We start from the raw sequence: 16,025 nt of genomic DNA, 5'->3' as shown, positions 1-16,025 counted from the left end.
GAAGGGATTTTAATATTACTTGGCACAAATGTTCCCCATGATGAGACAACATGTCATGCCAAAGACCGGAACCCTTGCTCAAAGGTCAAGGTCGCAATTGGAGGTCAAAGGTCAACATGGCTTTTTTCCTGTCTGGTCCATAACTACCATCCATGAAGGGATTTTAATATTACTTTGCACAAATTTACCTCATAATAAGACAACGTGTCATGCTCAACTTTCAGACCCCTAGCTCAAAGGTCAAGGTCACACTTGGCAGTCAATTGTTTACATGGCATGAACAAGGTCTGTTTTGTGTCCGGTCCATAACTGTCATTCATGAAGGGATTTTAATTTTACTTGGCACGAGTATTTCCCATGATGAGACGACGTGTCATGCGCAGAACCCAGATCCCTTGTTCAAAGGTCAAGGTCACAATTTGAGGTCAAAGATCAACAGTGTTTTTTTCCTGTCCGGTCAATAACTCTGTCATCCATCAAAGGATTACTATATTACTTGGCATAGATGTTTCCCATGATGAGTTGTCCTGCACAACACCCAGAACCCTAGCTTAAAGGTCAAGGTCACACTTGGAGATCAAAGGTCAATAGGAATTTTTTCTTGTTCGGTCTAAAATTTTGACATGCAAAAAAGGATTTAAATATCATTTGACACAAATATTCCCCTGGATGAGACAATGTGTCATGCGCAGAACTCGGGCCCTTAGTTGAAAGGTCAAGGTCGCAGTTGGAAGTCAAAGGCCAAAAGGGCTTTTTTCCTGTCCAGTCTGTAACTTAACAATCCTTAAAGGGATTTTAATATTACTTTGCACAAATGTTCACCACTATGAGACAGAGTATCATGCACATGAACCAGGTCCCAAGATCTAAGGTCAAGGTCACACTTACAGGCCAAAGGTCAGATACAAGAATGACTTTGTCCGGAGCATTTCTTCTTCATGCATGGAGGGATTTTGATGTAACTTGGCACAAATGTTCACCATCATGAGAGGGATTGTCTTGCGCAAGAACCAGGTCCCTAGGTCTAAGGTGGAGGTCACTTAGAGGTCAAAGGTCAAATTCAAGAATGACTTTGTCCAGAGCATTTCTTCTTCATGCATGGAGGGATATTGATGTAACTTGGCACAAATGTTCACCACCATGTGGCACCCTTGTTTTTAGAATTACTTCCCTTTGTTTTACTATAAATAGCTTATATTGTAATTCTTTTATTACTGGCTGTAGGGAAAAATCGAGACCACTTTTCTGTGGTACAACATGCATGTTACATCCAATTGTTAGGTGTATTTTGACTTATCTCTGCCTGGTAAAGAGTTATGTGTGGACTTCTATTATATGGAATTTTTTATACGCCCGAAGGGACGTATTATGTTATGACGCTGGTGTCCGTCCGTCTGTCCATTAGCAATTTCGTGTCCACTCTGTAACTCTTGAACCCCTGAAGGATTTCAAGGAAACTTTACACAAATGTTCACCACACCGAGACGATGTGCAGAGCGCATGTTTTGGATGTCTCGCTTAAAGGTCAAGGTCACACTTAGGAGTCAAAGGTCATATCAGTTTGTTTCGTGTCCGCTCTATAACTCTTGAACCCCTTGAAGGATTTCAAAGAAACTCGACACAAATGTTCACCACACCAAGACGACATGCAGAGCGCTTGTTCCGGATGACTTGTTTCAAGGTCAAGGTCACACTTAGGGGTCAAAAGTCATATCAGTTTGTTTCGTGTCCGCTCTGTAACTCTTGAACTGCTGGAAGGATTTCAAAGAAACTTGGCAGAAATGTTCACCACATTGTAACTATGTGCAGAGCGCATGTTCCGGATGACTCGCTTCAAGGTCAAGGTCACACTTAAAGGTCAAAGGTCATATATGACTTTGCTTTGTGTATATTGCTCTGCATTGCAGTGCTCTTGTTTTTATTTGGCAGATCTCTTTTTTGTACTTACAATAATTTTTTTTTTGAATTTCTTCCCTTTTATGTTACTATAAATACCTTATTTTGAAACTTTTTTATGATTGGCCATAGGGAAAAACCGAGACCACTTTTCTGTGGTACAACATGGATGGTACCTCCAATTTTAAGGTGTATTTTTACATACCTATATCTGATAAGGATTTATTTGTAGACTTTGAATATTTTTTTTGTGGACTTAGATTTGTTTTTTGAAGTTTTCCTTTTGTTGTTCCAGTCCTTTGGGGCTACAACAGTCAAGTTCTTAAAATTTTGCTCCCATCCTATGATGTAAGCCTTTGGGTGTATATTGCCCCGCTTGGCGGCGCTCTTGTTTAAGGATTAACTTTCCTCTGTTGTTACTATAATTAACAATAGAGAAGATAAGGTGCCTTCCAATAGGGGACTTTGTATTGCATGGCAATACTTCATTCACTTGTTACATTTTGTCTTATTGTCTGTTCCACCATTGATAGCCGTAAAAAGTCTAACAGATTGTTGTATTTCTGTGTGAAATATGTGATCAATGTAATGGAGCATCATTATGGCTCAGGAAGTGAACTGCTGGTGAGGGAGTGTTCTCTTGACACTTTCACAGATGGTTTCTCTATGACACTTTCACAGATGTGTTCTTTCTTGACACTTTCACAGAATGATGTGTTCTCTCTTGACACTTTCACAGATGTGTTCTCTCTCTGACACTTTCACAGATGTGTTTTCTCTGACACTTTCACAGATGTGTTCTGTCTGACACTTTCACAGATGTGTTCTCTCTGACACTTTCACAGATGGAAATACTTTTTAAAAGTCTAAAGTTGTCAGTGTAGAGATCATTGTAGACAAACAAAGGGATAAAATCTAAATTAAAAAAATAAATTGCTTTAATATTTTCCCCCTGGAAATGGCATGATGTTTCACATCAAAGTTCGTAAAAACCCATACCTAAGTTACATGGTTAAGTGATGTCTTACTTGAAACTTTGAATTCTTTCTTAATCATCAATATAAGATGAATATTACATGTTTGAAATTGCATTGTGTGTCATGCTATCAGGAAAATTAACTGGTGACCTTGAAAACATTTGTAACCAGGTTAATGTTATGATGCATGTTCTAATATTTGTCTTTTTTTAATTTCAAATATATCTTAGAATCTAAGATGAATAAACTTCCTGCTGAATCAGTTTCAGTGTCTTCAGGAAAATAAGTGAGAGCAATGTTATATAATATTTGCTTGTGCAGCACCTTCTCCAGTATAATAAATGAGGGTCATTAAAGATCTAATAACTGATGGAGAGTGCATTTGATCAGAAGTAGCTTGTAATTTTTTATGATATTTTTTATAAAATCATCAGAAGAAAAGCAGTTGATAGTAAAATATGATCCATATTACTAACATGAAAACTTTACGCTTTTTGTTTATTTCTTTCCTTGTTTTTCATCAGTTAGCTAAAATAAAAGAAAGCCCTAGAGAAAATAAAGAAATTGTCTCACATCTTGGTGATATATTTCATGAAAAACAAGCCAGTATAAGCTTGATTTAAGATTATTTTATAATTATACAAGGGAGATTTTAATGAAATAAGTCAAAAACATTTTCACCATTTTATTATGTTAGTGTAAAGAAGAAGGAAAAGTTTGTATTTGTAATATCTATTGAAAACTGATGTTGAACATTAAGAGACTGTGTTACAATGATTTGTGAAATGAAATAAATATGTTACTCCATTCCAGTTTTAGTCATACTTGACCTAGACTGGTAAAGTTGGTATAGACAAGCATTTAATAGGACTGAAAAGATTGTATGTATATTGACCCATAGAAATAGTGCATCTCAAATAATCAGATATTCAAACTGTTATCTTAAAACTTGACCAAGATAAAATATAAAAAGAATATTTCAGTACTGATTTTGCATATGAAAGAGTTAAACTGCAATAAAAAGAGCTGTATAGACATGGAGACTAACATTTGATCATATGGTTTTCAGTGCACCATTCTGATAATTGTTAAGTTGAAATAGCAGATTAATCTATTGACGGTCATGAATTTTCTGTAAAACTTGGCTTGTATGAAAATTTGCAGCATTATTGGTCGGATGTAGGTTTGTAGATTCTGTGTAGCAGTTTAATGCATCCTCAAGTCTGTCCTCCTCCTCCATACATTGTCCAAGTAGATTCAAGGCTGTTTCTCGGTGTCCCAGGCTTAAGTCTGTGTCTGTTCTTCTTCTCAAGTTAGTGAAAGCTCTCTGTTGTTGCTCTATATCTCCCAGGCTACTGTAGACCTTGTATTGTAAGAAGTAAAAGTAAGGAATGGAGTCTACCGCAACCCAGTCCATCCAGTCGTCATGCATTCCTCTGTTTTGATGCATGTCAAATTCTGATCTAAACAATTCATGCTGAAGCTCCTCTGGAATACAGTTAAATTCATAGGGCAAGTACCTCACACAGAATCCAGTGTAGTTGATAACAGCTTCAATATCTCCAACAGCAGACACTGTTATGAAAGATTTCCCCGGGGATTGTCCTTGCTCTTGGTAGCAGCAACAGACTGATTGGACATTTACTAAATTGTATTGTTCCTCAATGTCTTTAAGAATATATTCCGTCTGCACCATGTTTCCTGTACAATAGAACACTGATGCACATTTCAGTCTAGAAGAGAGATCTGCTTTGGACCCTTGCAATAACAAGGCAAAAGCTTCTCGTGGTATAAATCTGTTAAGTGAAATACTGTGTGATGCCAGAACTGATCCTAGCGACATGCATAGAAATGGTGACAGAAGTTTACTGGCTGCTTGTTCAAATTCATTGCCTTCAAGATGTATGCCTCCCAGTTTGTCAATAGACTGTGATAAAGTTTGGACAACAATTTCAGTCTTACATTGTGCCAAGTCTGATAGAAACTCTCTATTGCATGCACTCAGGCGCAGCATAAAATTATGAAGAAGATTTCCTGATAGATTTTGACAGTAAAATTGAACTGATGGTAAGACAAGTTGAAACTGTCGACTAAGCCTCCTACCAAGTTGTCCACTTAACCTCCTACCAAGTTGGTCAATTTCAATCTCCAGTAAAGCTCTACCATTACTCAGTATAATGTGACGTATTCCCTCTAGTATCTGTGGTTTGATATCAGGTGGAATGCGTCCTGCCATAAGATTGTTCACATGTATAATAAAGTGTGGACAGTGGTCAAATGACACACAGTTGTAAAGAAATTTTAAGCAGAAATTTAAACTTGATAATAAGTTATCATCTTGCCAGAAATTTGCCTGAGTGCTTTCAATGCAATGTATCAAAACAGTTTTACAAATAAAAGTTGAGAGTGCATCATCAGAATGAAGGATAGGGTAAGATTTCAGGATCATCTTCATTAATACATAACATCTAATTTGAGAAATGTTTAAACTGAACATTAATGTACGTTCTGTGAGACAAGTAGATATTCTCCATTGAAGTTCTTCATCTTGAGTACCTACTTTGCCAACTGGAACAACAAAACATCCGTCATTCACAGATTGTCTCTTTATTTCTTCAGTGGGCCAGTTTCCTACACTTCCTCTTTGTAACCAAGGCATTGCCTCAAGTGGCCAGGATTTACAGTAGTACGCATACACTAGGTCATCATCAGCAAAGCCTGGTATGCCTCTCAGTGACTGTGAAGGACCATGCCTTGTGCATCCTTCAGGGATTCTGTCGACAAACCATGAATTCTTCATGACAACTCTTCTTCTCCTGTCTGTAACAAAATCATTGCTTGGCGTATAATCAACAGGTAGGGGGACATTCTCGTATGTTTTCTGTAGCAAACAGTATCCAGGTGGAGTATCCTCGTCTCGAACCATTAACAGATTAGTAAAACCTTGTTGCCATTCTCCAAGATCCTGCATGATATTAAAGTGATTGTCACAGACCAGGGTATCAGAGTCTGGTAGAAGTCCTGCTGTAGTTGTGCCTTCTGTACGACTGCCAAAATGAAACAATGTTGTATCCAAACCTTCTAATGTTTTGGTCACTGTCCTCAAAGACTCCTCTGTAAGCACTGTGTTTCTCCTCTTCATCACAATGTTGTCATTTACACCTATTTCGTCAAGCACATTGGACAGTCGCAAGGACACGTTCTGTGTATACTCTGGTGTGCAGAACATTCTGCAAGATGAACATTTCTTTAGTTTTATTTATGAAAAGATATAAGCAGTCAACCAGTCAGGTCAACAATTGAAGAACAGTAAACAAGACCTATGGCAGTGTAATCATGTTAGTTTGTTATCAGAATATTTCAAGCTGCTCTTTCTAATTTTCAGTTGAACTTTTCGGTTGTATTTATTTTTGCAAATAATGCCACTCGCTAACTCAAAATGTTTGTGAATAGTAATCAGCATCATGACCTAAAATACAGACATGTTTCAGCGAATTCTTAATATTGCATATAAGGCTTCCAACCATAAAATTGTGAAATAAAGTTTCTTTACCAGGCTGGTATCTTAAGGACATGCATTTATTTTTTTAGATTAAATTATCTTGTGTGCACGACATCTTATCCCGTGTGCATGACATCTTATCCTGTGCGAACGACAACATCTTATCTTGTGCGAATGACATCTTATCTCATGTGCTTGACATCTTATTTTGTGCACTCGACATCTTATCTCATGCACTCGACATCTTACCTCTAGTGTACGACATCTTAACTCGTGCACACGACATCTTATCTCCAGCGCTCGATATCTTATCACGAGCGCTCGATATCTTTTCTTGTGCACACGACATCTTTTCTTGTGCGCATGACATCTTATCTCAAGCACAGGTCATTTTATCTTGAGCGCTCAACATCTTTTCTCGAGTGCATGACATTTTATCTCGAACACTTGACATTTTATCTCCTGCTCATGACATCTTATCTCCATCGACATCTTATTTCGAGCGCTCGACATCTTATCTATATATATTAAGGCCCTTTTTGGGGATTCAGATCATCAGTATGACTGCGAGTTATAAGATGTCGTGCACATGAGATATTAAGTCGTGCGTTTGAGATAAGATGTCGTGCGTACAAAATAAGATGTCGAGCGCTGGAAATAAGATGTTGTGCGCATGAGATTATTAAAATCTAAAGAAATATATAAATGCATGTCCTAAGGATACCACAGTACTTTAAAGTACATTAATTACATTTTAATATAAAGTTTATATTATGATTATGATATTGTCATTATGTTATCAAAGAGATTATCCTATATGTATATTAAAACATTAAAAACATACATGGTTACAAGAATCTCTTGAAATTTATAGTACAACCTTGCAAATTTGCAAAAAAAGAAGCTGTAAGAGAATGTTTTAAGAGTGGACACACAAGACCAATACTGGCTGTTTTAACTGTCTAACTAAAACTACACTCTACCAGAGAAAAAATCTGATTAAATCTCAAAGAAAATAGAGAAAGATGCATTTTATATAAAGATTAACCAAACATGTTTGTAATTTCTAATTTTTTAAAATGCATACAAGGTTTGCCCCAGAAAATCATGAACTTTTTTTCAAAAATAGAGGACGCATCAAATAATTATTTTAACTGATGTAATTTCATTGTATACTCTACAGGACTATAGAGTTTAAATTTGATTCTAACACGACCAGCAAATAACCTACATACATGTAGAGCAAAATCTATCTTGGGTTATTCTGCAATAAATCACTTACATGCAATGACGTCATCTGATCCAGGTGCGTAGCACGGTCGTAAAAAGTAGTTACTATTTTTTCTAACACTGTTGTACTAGTATGTCATGTTAGAATCAAGATAACAAGTTCCCAAGTGTGATTTATCATGGAATAACCTGATTTTTAAGTTCTTATCCATAAGAATATATCACGAAGGCGTACGCATAAGAACTCAAAACCCAGGTTATTCTATGATAAACCACATTTGGATACTTATTATTTCTAAAATATCCCTCATATTATTTGAGTATTTCTTAAATAATGGATGGCAGTCTGTGCTAGTCGGAGCATGCTCAGTTTTCCCACTGCAAAAAGAAGTTGTTTCATTTTAAATTCATGTAACTTACCTGATATACATCTCACAGAATTAAAACAGATTGATATCACTTTTATTAAAATAGTGAAATAATTTTGAAATAATGTTCGCATGCCATTTCAGAAATGGCGACATCAGATAAGTATGCCTTGCAGAAAGTATGAAAGTTTTATGTTGCCCTCTCTTTGAAACACTTGCCTAACCTTCCTTAAAACGTTTTTGTAACGTAAAGACAAATGTCCTGCTAACATTTGCCAAACTTCCAGAATTTTCCATTTTTTGTTTTGTTTGTGAAAGAGTCATACCGTGATCTACACCAAATTTTATTAATACTTCCTGCACCGCGAAATGATCAGATGTCGCATTTCTGAAATGGTGTGCGATCATTACTTTCAAAATTACGTCACGTTTTTAACGTTAGTGACGGCAAAGACTTGAAATGCAATATAATCACGCACTACACATTGCTGTAAACAACAATATAATTTTCAATCCTGTGAGATGTATGTCAGTTAAGTTACAGGAATTTAAAATGAAGCCACTTCTTTTTGTAGTGGGAAAATCAAAAGTGTGCCAACTAGCACTGACTACCGTCCATTATTTAAAAAATACTGGAATTATGTGACAGATATTTAATTTTAAACTCTATAGTCCTTTAGAGTATACAATGAAATAACATCAGTTAAAATAATTATTTGATGCGTCGCTTATTTTCGAAATAATAAAAAAAAGTTCGCGATTTTCTGGGACAACCCTCGTACTTAAGCATAAAAGAAGGACTATATGTATAATTTTGCTATAATCCCCATTATTACAACTATACAAAGAAATGTATACTTACATTTCACTGGTTTAGAGATGTTGAATGTCTCCATGAAAAAAAATTTACAGAGGTCTTATATCTATAATGCAACTGCATCATTCAGGCTCTTAAATGTTATGATGGACAGAAGAATTTTTCTAAGAAATCAGATATATATGATAATGTTCTATTTAAGTTCCCCATACAATAACCTTTGGCCAAATAAAGGAAATAATTAACTTTTTATCACATTTTAGTTTTGCCTTATGGACCCCTTTAAGTTACTTGAAACATCTTTTGAATTGCAATGCAGTGAGTCAGATTATTGAAAGGAGTAGTTAAATTCAGTATTGAGTTAGAATACAAAGTTAACTACAGTCAAATACTGTTACCTCGATATTCAAGGGACCGCAAAAATTTCATCGACGTATACGAAGTTCGACGTAACAATATCGACTATCTGGGACTTTATTTTGTATGTTTAGGACGTCTATATTGTCATTATATCACATGCTTCTTTCAGTATGTTTGAAAGGGGAAAGAAATAATATAAAACGTAAATACGATCTTAATTTTATTGACAAATAAAACATCTTAATTCAAAATTACACACATACATACAACCTTTTAATTCTTTTAAGACTAATAACTGGCAATTAAATGCAAATTTGCTGACATTTAAATTTGATTATAGATTAGATAACAAACAAAACAAACACACAAACCGACATGATTACAATTAATACATCACAGGACAACAATAGCTTACAAATAACATGGATAGTTTTTGACAAGCTGTGATATCGACTAAACCAGGTGTAAAAACAGTACAGGTAAGTTGACGGGACTGAAAAATCTCATCGAGCTAAACAAAATATTAAGCTAATGATATCTAGGTAAGTATAAATAATAACATTAAAATTTATAGAGAAAAATCCGGACCAACTAAAACACATCATGCTAACCGGAGTATCGAGCAAACTGATATCGAGGTAACGATATTTGACTGTATTTGTTTCTGTTGTCAGGTGATAGGGGTTGACTGAATTCAATAACTTCCATTCCAGTTTTCCAGGTCAGATATGCAATTACCCTGCCAGGAAAAAAAATCAAAATGAAATGGGGAAACATTAGGTACTGACCTCCTTTTGGTTTCAGTTTCAACAAAAACTGTTGATTTGTCATACTTCACTGTAACTGAATAATGGAAAATATTTCAATTTCTGCTTTATGTAAGAATCATGTAGGAAGGTATAATGATCTGTGCCTGGTCAGTTTTTGCAGTATTTTTCTACTCAGAGTTGTCTCAAGGAAAAGGTTAATATCTGTTTTGAAGGTCATCTTTATTGAATTTGCAAAGACAAAAACTGAAGAGGCTAATGTAAGGGCCGGTATTCATCTACATGTAAGGGCCGGTATTCATCTACATGTAAGGGCCGTTATTCATCTACATTTAAAGTCTACAACTTGGGCTTAAGAATGGCAAATAGTTAATATGAGATTACAGTGTTTACCAAATATTGCAAACTTATACTGATGAAATGTTGCTGTGCTGTCTGCATGTAACTGTAGAATGCATGTTTATTTAAAATTTAACCCTCATCATGCTTGACACAACTGATTCTGCCATTGCAACCATTGTAGATCTTGATCAGCCCGCACATCCATGCAGTCTGGTCACGATCTGTACTGTTTGCCATTCAGTCAGTATCTTTTGGAAGCTCCCCATTTTTAATTCCCCACTACAAGTGGTGGGGGGTTATAGGAATGGTCTCCGTCCATCCTTCCGTTTGTCCATCTGTAACATTTCATGTCCGCTCTGTATCTCCTAAACCCCTTAAAAGATTTTCATTAAACTTGGGTCAAATGATCACCTCCTCAAGACAATGTGTAGAACCCATGAGTCAGCCAGGTCGGCTCAAGGTCAAGGTCACAACTTACTGTTGAAGGTTTGAGCCTTCCATTTTGTGTCCGCTCTGTATCTCCTAAACCCCTTGGAGGATTATCATGAAACTTTGGTCAAATGATCACCTCCTCAAGATGAAGTGCAGAACCCATGAGTCAGCCATGTCAGCTCAAGGTCAAGATCACAACTTGAGGTCAAATGTTTGAGCCTTCCATTTTGTGTCCGCTCTATATCTCCTAAATCCCTTGAAGGATAATCATGAATCTTTGGTCAAATTATTACCTCATCAAGAATATATGCAGAACTTACAAGTTAGTCATGTTAGCTGAAGGTCAATGACACAACTCGAGGTCCAAGGTTTGAGCTTTCAATTTTGTGTCCGCTCTATATCTCCTAAACCCATTGAAGGATAATCATGAAACTTGGGTCAAATGATCGCCTTATCAAGATGATTTGCAGTACTTATGAGTCAGCCATGTCGGTTCAAGGTCAAGGTCACAACTCTGGGTCAAATGTTTGAGCTTTCCATTTTGTGTCCGCTCTGTAGCTCCTAAATCCCTTAAAGGAATTTCAAGAAACTTGGGTCAAATGATCACCACATCAAGACAATGTGCAGAACCCATTGTCAGCCATATCAGCTCAAGGTCAAGGTCACAACTCAAGGTCAAAGGTTCGAGCCTTCCATTTCGTGTCCACTGTGTATCTCCTAAACCCCTTGAAGGATTTTCATGATTAATTAATCACCTCATCAAGACGATATGCAGAACTCATGAGTCAGCCATGTTTGGTAAAGGTCAAGGTCACAACTCAAGGTCAAAGCTTTTAGCCTTCTATTTTATGTCTGCTCTGTATCTCCTAAACCCTGTGAAGGATTTTAATATGACTTGGCTTTAATATTCCCCTTTTTATATCAAGACAATTTGCAGAATTCAAAATTCATCCCTGCCAGCTTAAGGTCAAGGTCACAACTCGATTGTTCAATGGTTCTACCCAATACCATAAACCTTCTCACTATTCATAACAATGGCAGGGGATATAGGTAGCTGTCTTTCAAACTGCCTTGTAACAGTTAATGGTACTGTCCAAATTGAAAGATGGACACGTTCATTATAGAAATTTAGCAGAGTAAGGATTAATTGAAATCTGTTCCAATCTTACACAGAGCAAAACGAAAATTTGATAGCCTTTTGAAATCTCAAATCAGATGTGGATGAATATTTGTCTAGGATAGCTGTGGTTTAACAGTAGAACACAAGAGAAGTCAGCTACTTTGAACATTGATTTACATTTTTACGCTCCCCAAAGGGTGAGCATATAGTTGCCACTTTGTCTGTCCTTCTGTCAAGCTAGAGCCTTCAAATTTGAAGCACATATATAGTTTTGTGTACCAAAATGAACTTGAAAATGAAAATGAAATTAATCTAGTGACCTGCTTTCACATTCTTAAGCTACAGCTTTCAAATTTGGACCACATGCACAGTTTTGTGTACCGAAATGAACCTTGACCTTGATTTTGAGCTAGTCTTGAAATTTGGAACATTCAAAAATGGCTCAATGATGGGTGCCAAGATCACTCTGTGATATCTTGTTACAAAAAATAAGGCTTGTCTGGAGCATTACTTGAAAAGTATTAAATGCATTTCATTGAAACTTTACAAAATGATAGAGGCCATTGACGGCCATAACTCTACTTTACCTAGTTTTTTAATTATCTCCCTTTATTATACAAAATGAGGCTTGTCCTGAGCATTACTTGAAAAGTATTAATGGCATGAATCATTGAAACTTCACAAAAATGATAGAGGCAAAAATTACACTTAATGATATGACCCTTGCTTTAATTATCTCCCTTTATTCAATTCTCTTATTATTATCTACAGTGTTTTTTGGTTTCTAATACGTTACTCCCCATATTGGGACATGCACATGCATCGGGGAGCATCATACGGTTTTACCGATTCCTTGTTTTCTGTTCTGATAATTGCTCTCCCCCTCCCCCTGCCTCCTGAGGAGGTGTGGTTACTTTAATTCCAATTGCCTGCCTGCCTGTCTGCCCTATTTTGTCTTGTCTGTAGTGGTAAAACTTCATAGGATGATTGCCAGTGTTCTGTGGGTTATCCATATAGTTTCAGTAGGTCAAAGTTCAGTGTTTCAGAGATCGTCCGACAAAAAAAATGGTTTCTATTTAATACTGTGAAATCATTTAAATTCGCTGGCTTGAAATTTCGCGCAAACATGAAGAAGGACTTTTTCTTGCGGGCTTTAATTCGCGCATTTTCAATTTTAGCAATGAAAAATATAATAAAAAAATTATAATAGCGTGGTCTTAAATTCGCGCATCGGTCCTAGCGCGAATTACGCGACAAATTCGTCCTATGCGAATAAAAATGATTTCACAGTAAACGGAGAACAGTTGGGACTACAGCTGTAAGACTTAATGGAATAGTTGCGTTTGGTCAGAAGATGACCCCAATTAGTTTGGAAATTAGTAGGTAAAAGGTTAACATCTCATTGACCTCCAGAGTGAAATGGGGTCCTATCTGGAGAACAATGCCTTGGTTAGAAGATTACCCTATAGTCTTGTTGTCCTGTCTGGAGAACTATGCCTTGGTTAGTAGATTACCCTATAGTCTTGTTGTGGGGGTTAGTAGGTAAAAGGTTAACATCTCATTGACCTCCAGAGTGAAATGGGGTCCTATCTGGAGAACAATGCCTTGGTTAGAAGATTACCCTATAGTCTTGTTGTGGGGGCTAGTAGGTAAAAGGTTAACATCTCATTGACCCCCAGATTGAAATGGGGTCCTATCTGGAGAACAGTGCCTTGGTTAGAAGATTACCCTATAGTCTTGTTGTGGTGGTTAGTAGGTAAAAGGTTAACATCTCATTGACCCCCAGATTGAAATGGGGTCCTATCTGGAGAACAATGCCTTGGTTAGAAGATTACCCTATAGTCTTGTTGTGGTGGTTAGTAGGTAAAAGGTTAACATCTCATTGACCTCCAGATTGAAATGGGGTCCTATCTGGAGAACAATGCCTTGGTTAGAAGATTACCCTATAGTCTTGTTGTGGGGGCTAGTAGGTAAAAGGTTAACATCTCATTGACCTCCAGATTGAAATGGGGTCCTATCTGGAGAACAATGCCTTGGTTAGAAGATTACCCTATAGTCTTGTTGTGGGGGCTAGTAGGTAAAAGGTTAACATCTCATTGACCCCCAGATTGAAATGGGGTCCTATCTGGAGAACAATGCCTTGGTTAGAAGATTACCCTATAGTCTTGTTGTGGTGGTTAGTAGGTAAAAGGTTAACATCTCATTGACCTCCAGATTGAAATGGGTCCTATCTGGAGAACAATGCCTTGGTTAGAAGATTACCCTATAGTCTTGTTGTGGTGGTTAGTAGGTAAAAGGTTAACATCTCATTGACCCCCAGATTGAAATGGGTCCTATCTGGAGAACAATGCCTTGGTTAGAAGATTACCCTATAGTCTTGTTGTGGTGGTTAGTAGGTAAAAAGGTTAACATCTCATTGACCCCCAGAGTGAAATGGGGTCCTATCTGGAGAACAATGCCTTGGTTAGAAGATTACCCTATAGTCTTGTTGTGGTGGTTAGTAGGTAAAAGGTTAACATCTCATTGACCCCCAGAGTGAAATGGGGTCCTATCTGGAGAACAATGCCTTGGTTAGAAGATTACCCTATAGTCTCGTTGTGGTGGTTAGTAGGTAAAAGGTTAACATCTCATTGACCCCCAGATTGAAATGGGGTCCTATCTGGAGAACAATGCCTTGGTTAGAAGATTACCCTATAGTCTTGTTGTGGTGGTTAGTAGGTAAAAGGTTAACATCTCATTGACCCCCAGATTGAAATGGGGTCCTATCTGGAGAACAATGCCTTGGTTAGAAGATTACCCTATAGTCTTGTTGTGGTGGTTAGTAGGTAAAAGGTTAACATCTCATTGACCTCCAGATTGAAATAGGGTCCTATCTGGAGAACAATGCCTTGGTTAGAAGATTACCCTATAGTCTTGTTGTGGTGGTTAGTAGGTAAAAGGTTAACATCTCATTGACCCCCAGATTGAAATGGGGTCCTATCTGGAGAACAATGCCTTGGTTAGAAGATTACCCTATAGTCTTGTTGTGGTGGTTAGTAGGTAAAAGGTTAACATCTCATTGACCCCCAGATTGAAATGGGGTCCTGTCTGGAGAACAATGCCTTGGTTAGAAGATTACCCTATAGTCTTGTTGTGGTGGTTAGTAGGTAAAAGGTTAACATCTCATTGACCTCCAGATTGAAATGGGGTCCTGTCTGGAGAACAATGCCTTGGTTAGAAGATTACCCTATAGTCTTGTTGTGGTGGTTAGTAGGTAAAAGGTTAGCATCTCATTGACCTCCAGAGTGAAATGGGGTCCTGCCTGGAGAACAATGCCTTGGTTAGAAGATTACCCTATAGTCTTGTTGTGGTGGTTAGTAGGTAAAAGGTTAACATTTCATTGACCTCCAGAGTGAAATGGGGTCCTATCTGGAGAACAATGCCTTGGTTAGAAGATTACCCTATAGTCTTGTTGTGGGGGTTAGTAGGTAAAAGGTTAACATCTCATTGACCTCCAGAGTGAAATGGGGTCCTATCTGGAGAACAATGCCTTGGTTAGAAAATTACCCTATAGTCTTGTTGTGGTGGTTAGTAGGTAAAAGGTTAACATCTCATTGACCTCCAGATTGAAATGGGGTCCTATCTGGAGAACAATGCCTTGGTTAGAAAATTACCCTATAGTCTTGTTGTGGTGGTTAGTTGGTAAAAGGTTAACATCTCATTGACCCCCAGATTGAAATGGGGTCCTATCTGGAGAACAATGCCTTGGTTAGAAGATTACCCTATAGTCTTGTTGTGGTGGTTAGTAGGTAAAAGGTTAACATCTCATTGACCTCCAGAGTGAAATGGGGTCCTATCTGGAGAACAATGCCTTGGTTAGAAGATTACCCTATAGTCTTGTTGTGGTGGTTAGTAGGTAAAAGGTTAACATCTCATTGACCTCCAGATTGAAATGGGGTCCTATCTGGAGAACAATGCCTTGGTTAGAAGATTACCCTATAGTCTTGTTGTGGTGGTTAGTAGGTAAAAGGTTAACATCTCATTGACCTCCAGATTGAAATGGGGTCCTATCTGGAGAACTATGCCTTGGTTAGAAAATTACCCTATAGTCTTGTTGTGGGGGCTAGTAGGTAAAAGGTTAACATCTCATTGACCCCCAGATTGAAATGGGGTCCTATCTGGAGAACAATGCCTTGGTTAGAAGATTACCCTATAGTCTTGTTGTGGTGGCTAGT

At 37.4% G+C, this 16,025-nt stretch overlaps 2 protein-coding genes across 4 annotated transcripts in view; one reads left to right on the top strand and one right to left on the bottom strand.

The window, feature by feature from the left end:
- LOC123556229 (uncharacterized) overlaps positions 1-16,025 on the top strand; it is a 64,440-nt gene that overhangs the window by 16,975 nt on the left and 31,440 nt on the right. The window lies entirely within an intron of this gene.
- LOC123556227 (uncharacterized) lies at positions 3,546-8,934 on the bottom strand. Its single transcript, XM_045346820.2, has 2 exons — positions 8,836-8,934; positions 3,546-6,103 (listed from the first exon to the last, which is right to left on the bottom strand). Exon 2 carries the CDS (start codon positions 6,100-6,102, stop codon positions 3,985-3,987), a length of 2,118 nt encoding a protein of 705 aa, XP_045202755.2. The 5' UTR covers position 6,103; positions 8,836-8,934; the 3' UTR covers positions 3,546-3,984.

This window comes from Mercenaria mercenaria, chromosome 5 (genome assembly GCF_021730395.1).
Source record: "Mercenaria mercenaria strain notata chromosome 5, MADL_Memer_1, whole genome shotgun sequence".
NCBI classification, from domain to species: Eukaryota; Metazoa; Mollusca; class Bivalvia; order Venerida; family Veneridae; genus Mercenaria; species Mercenaria mercenaria.
This window is presented reverse-complemented; position numbering and strand designations above follow the sequence as displayed.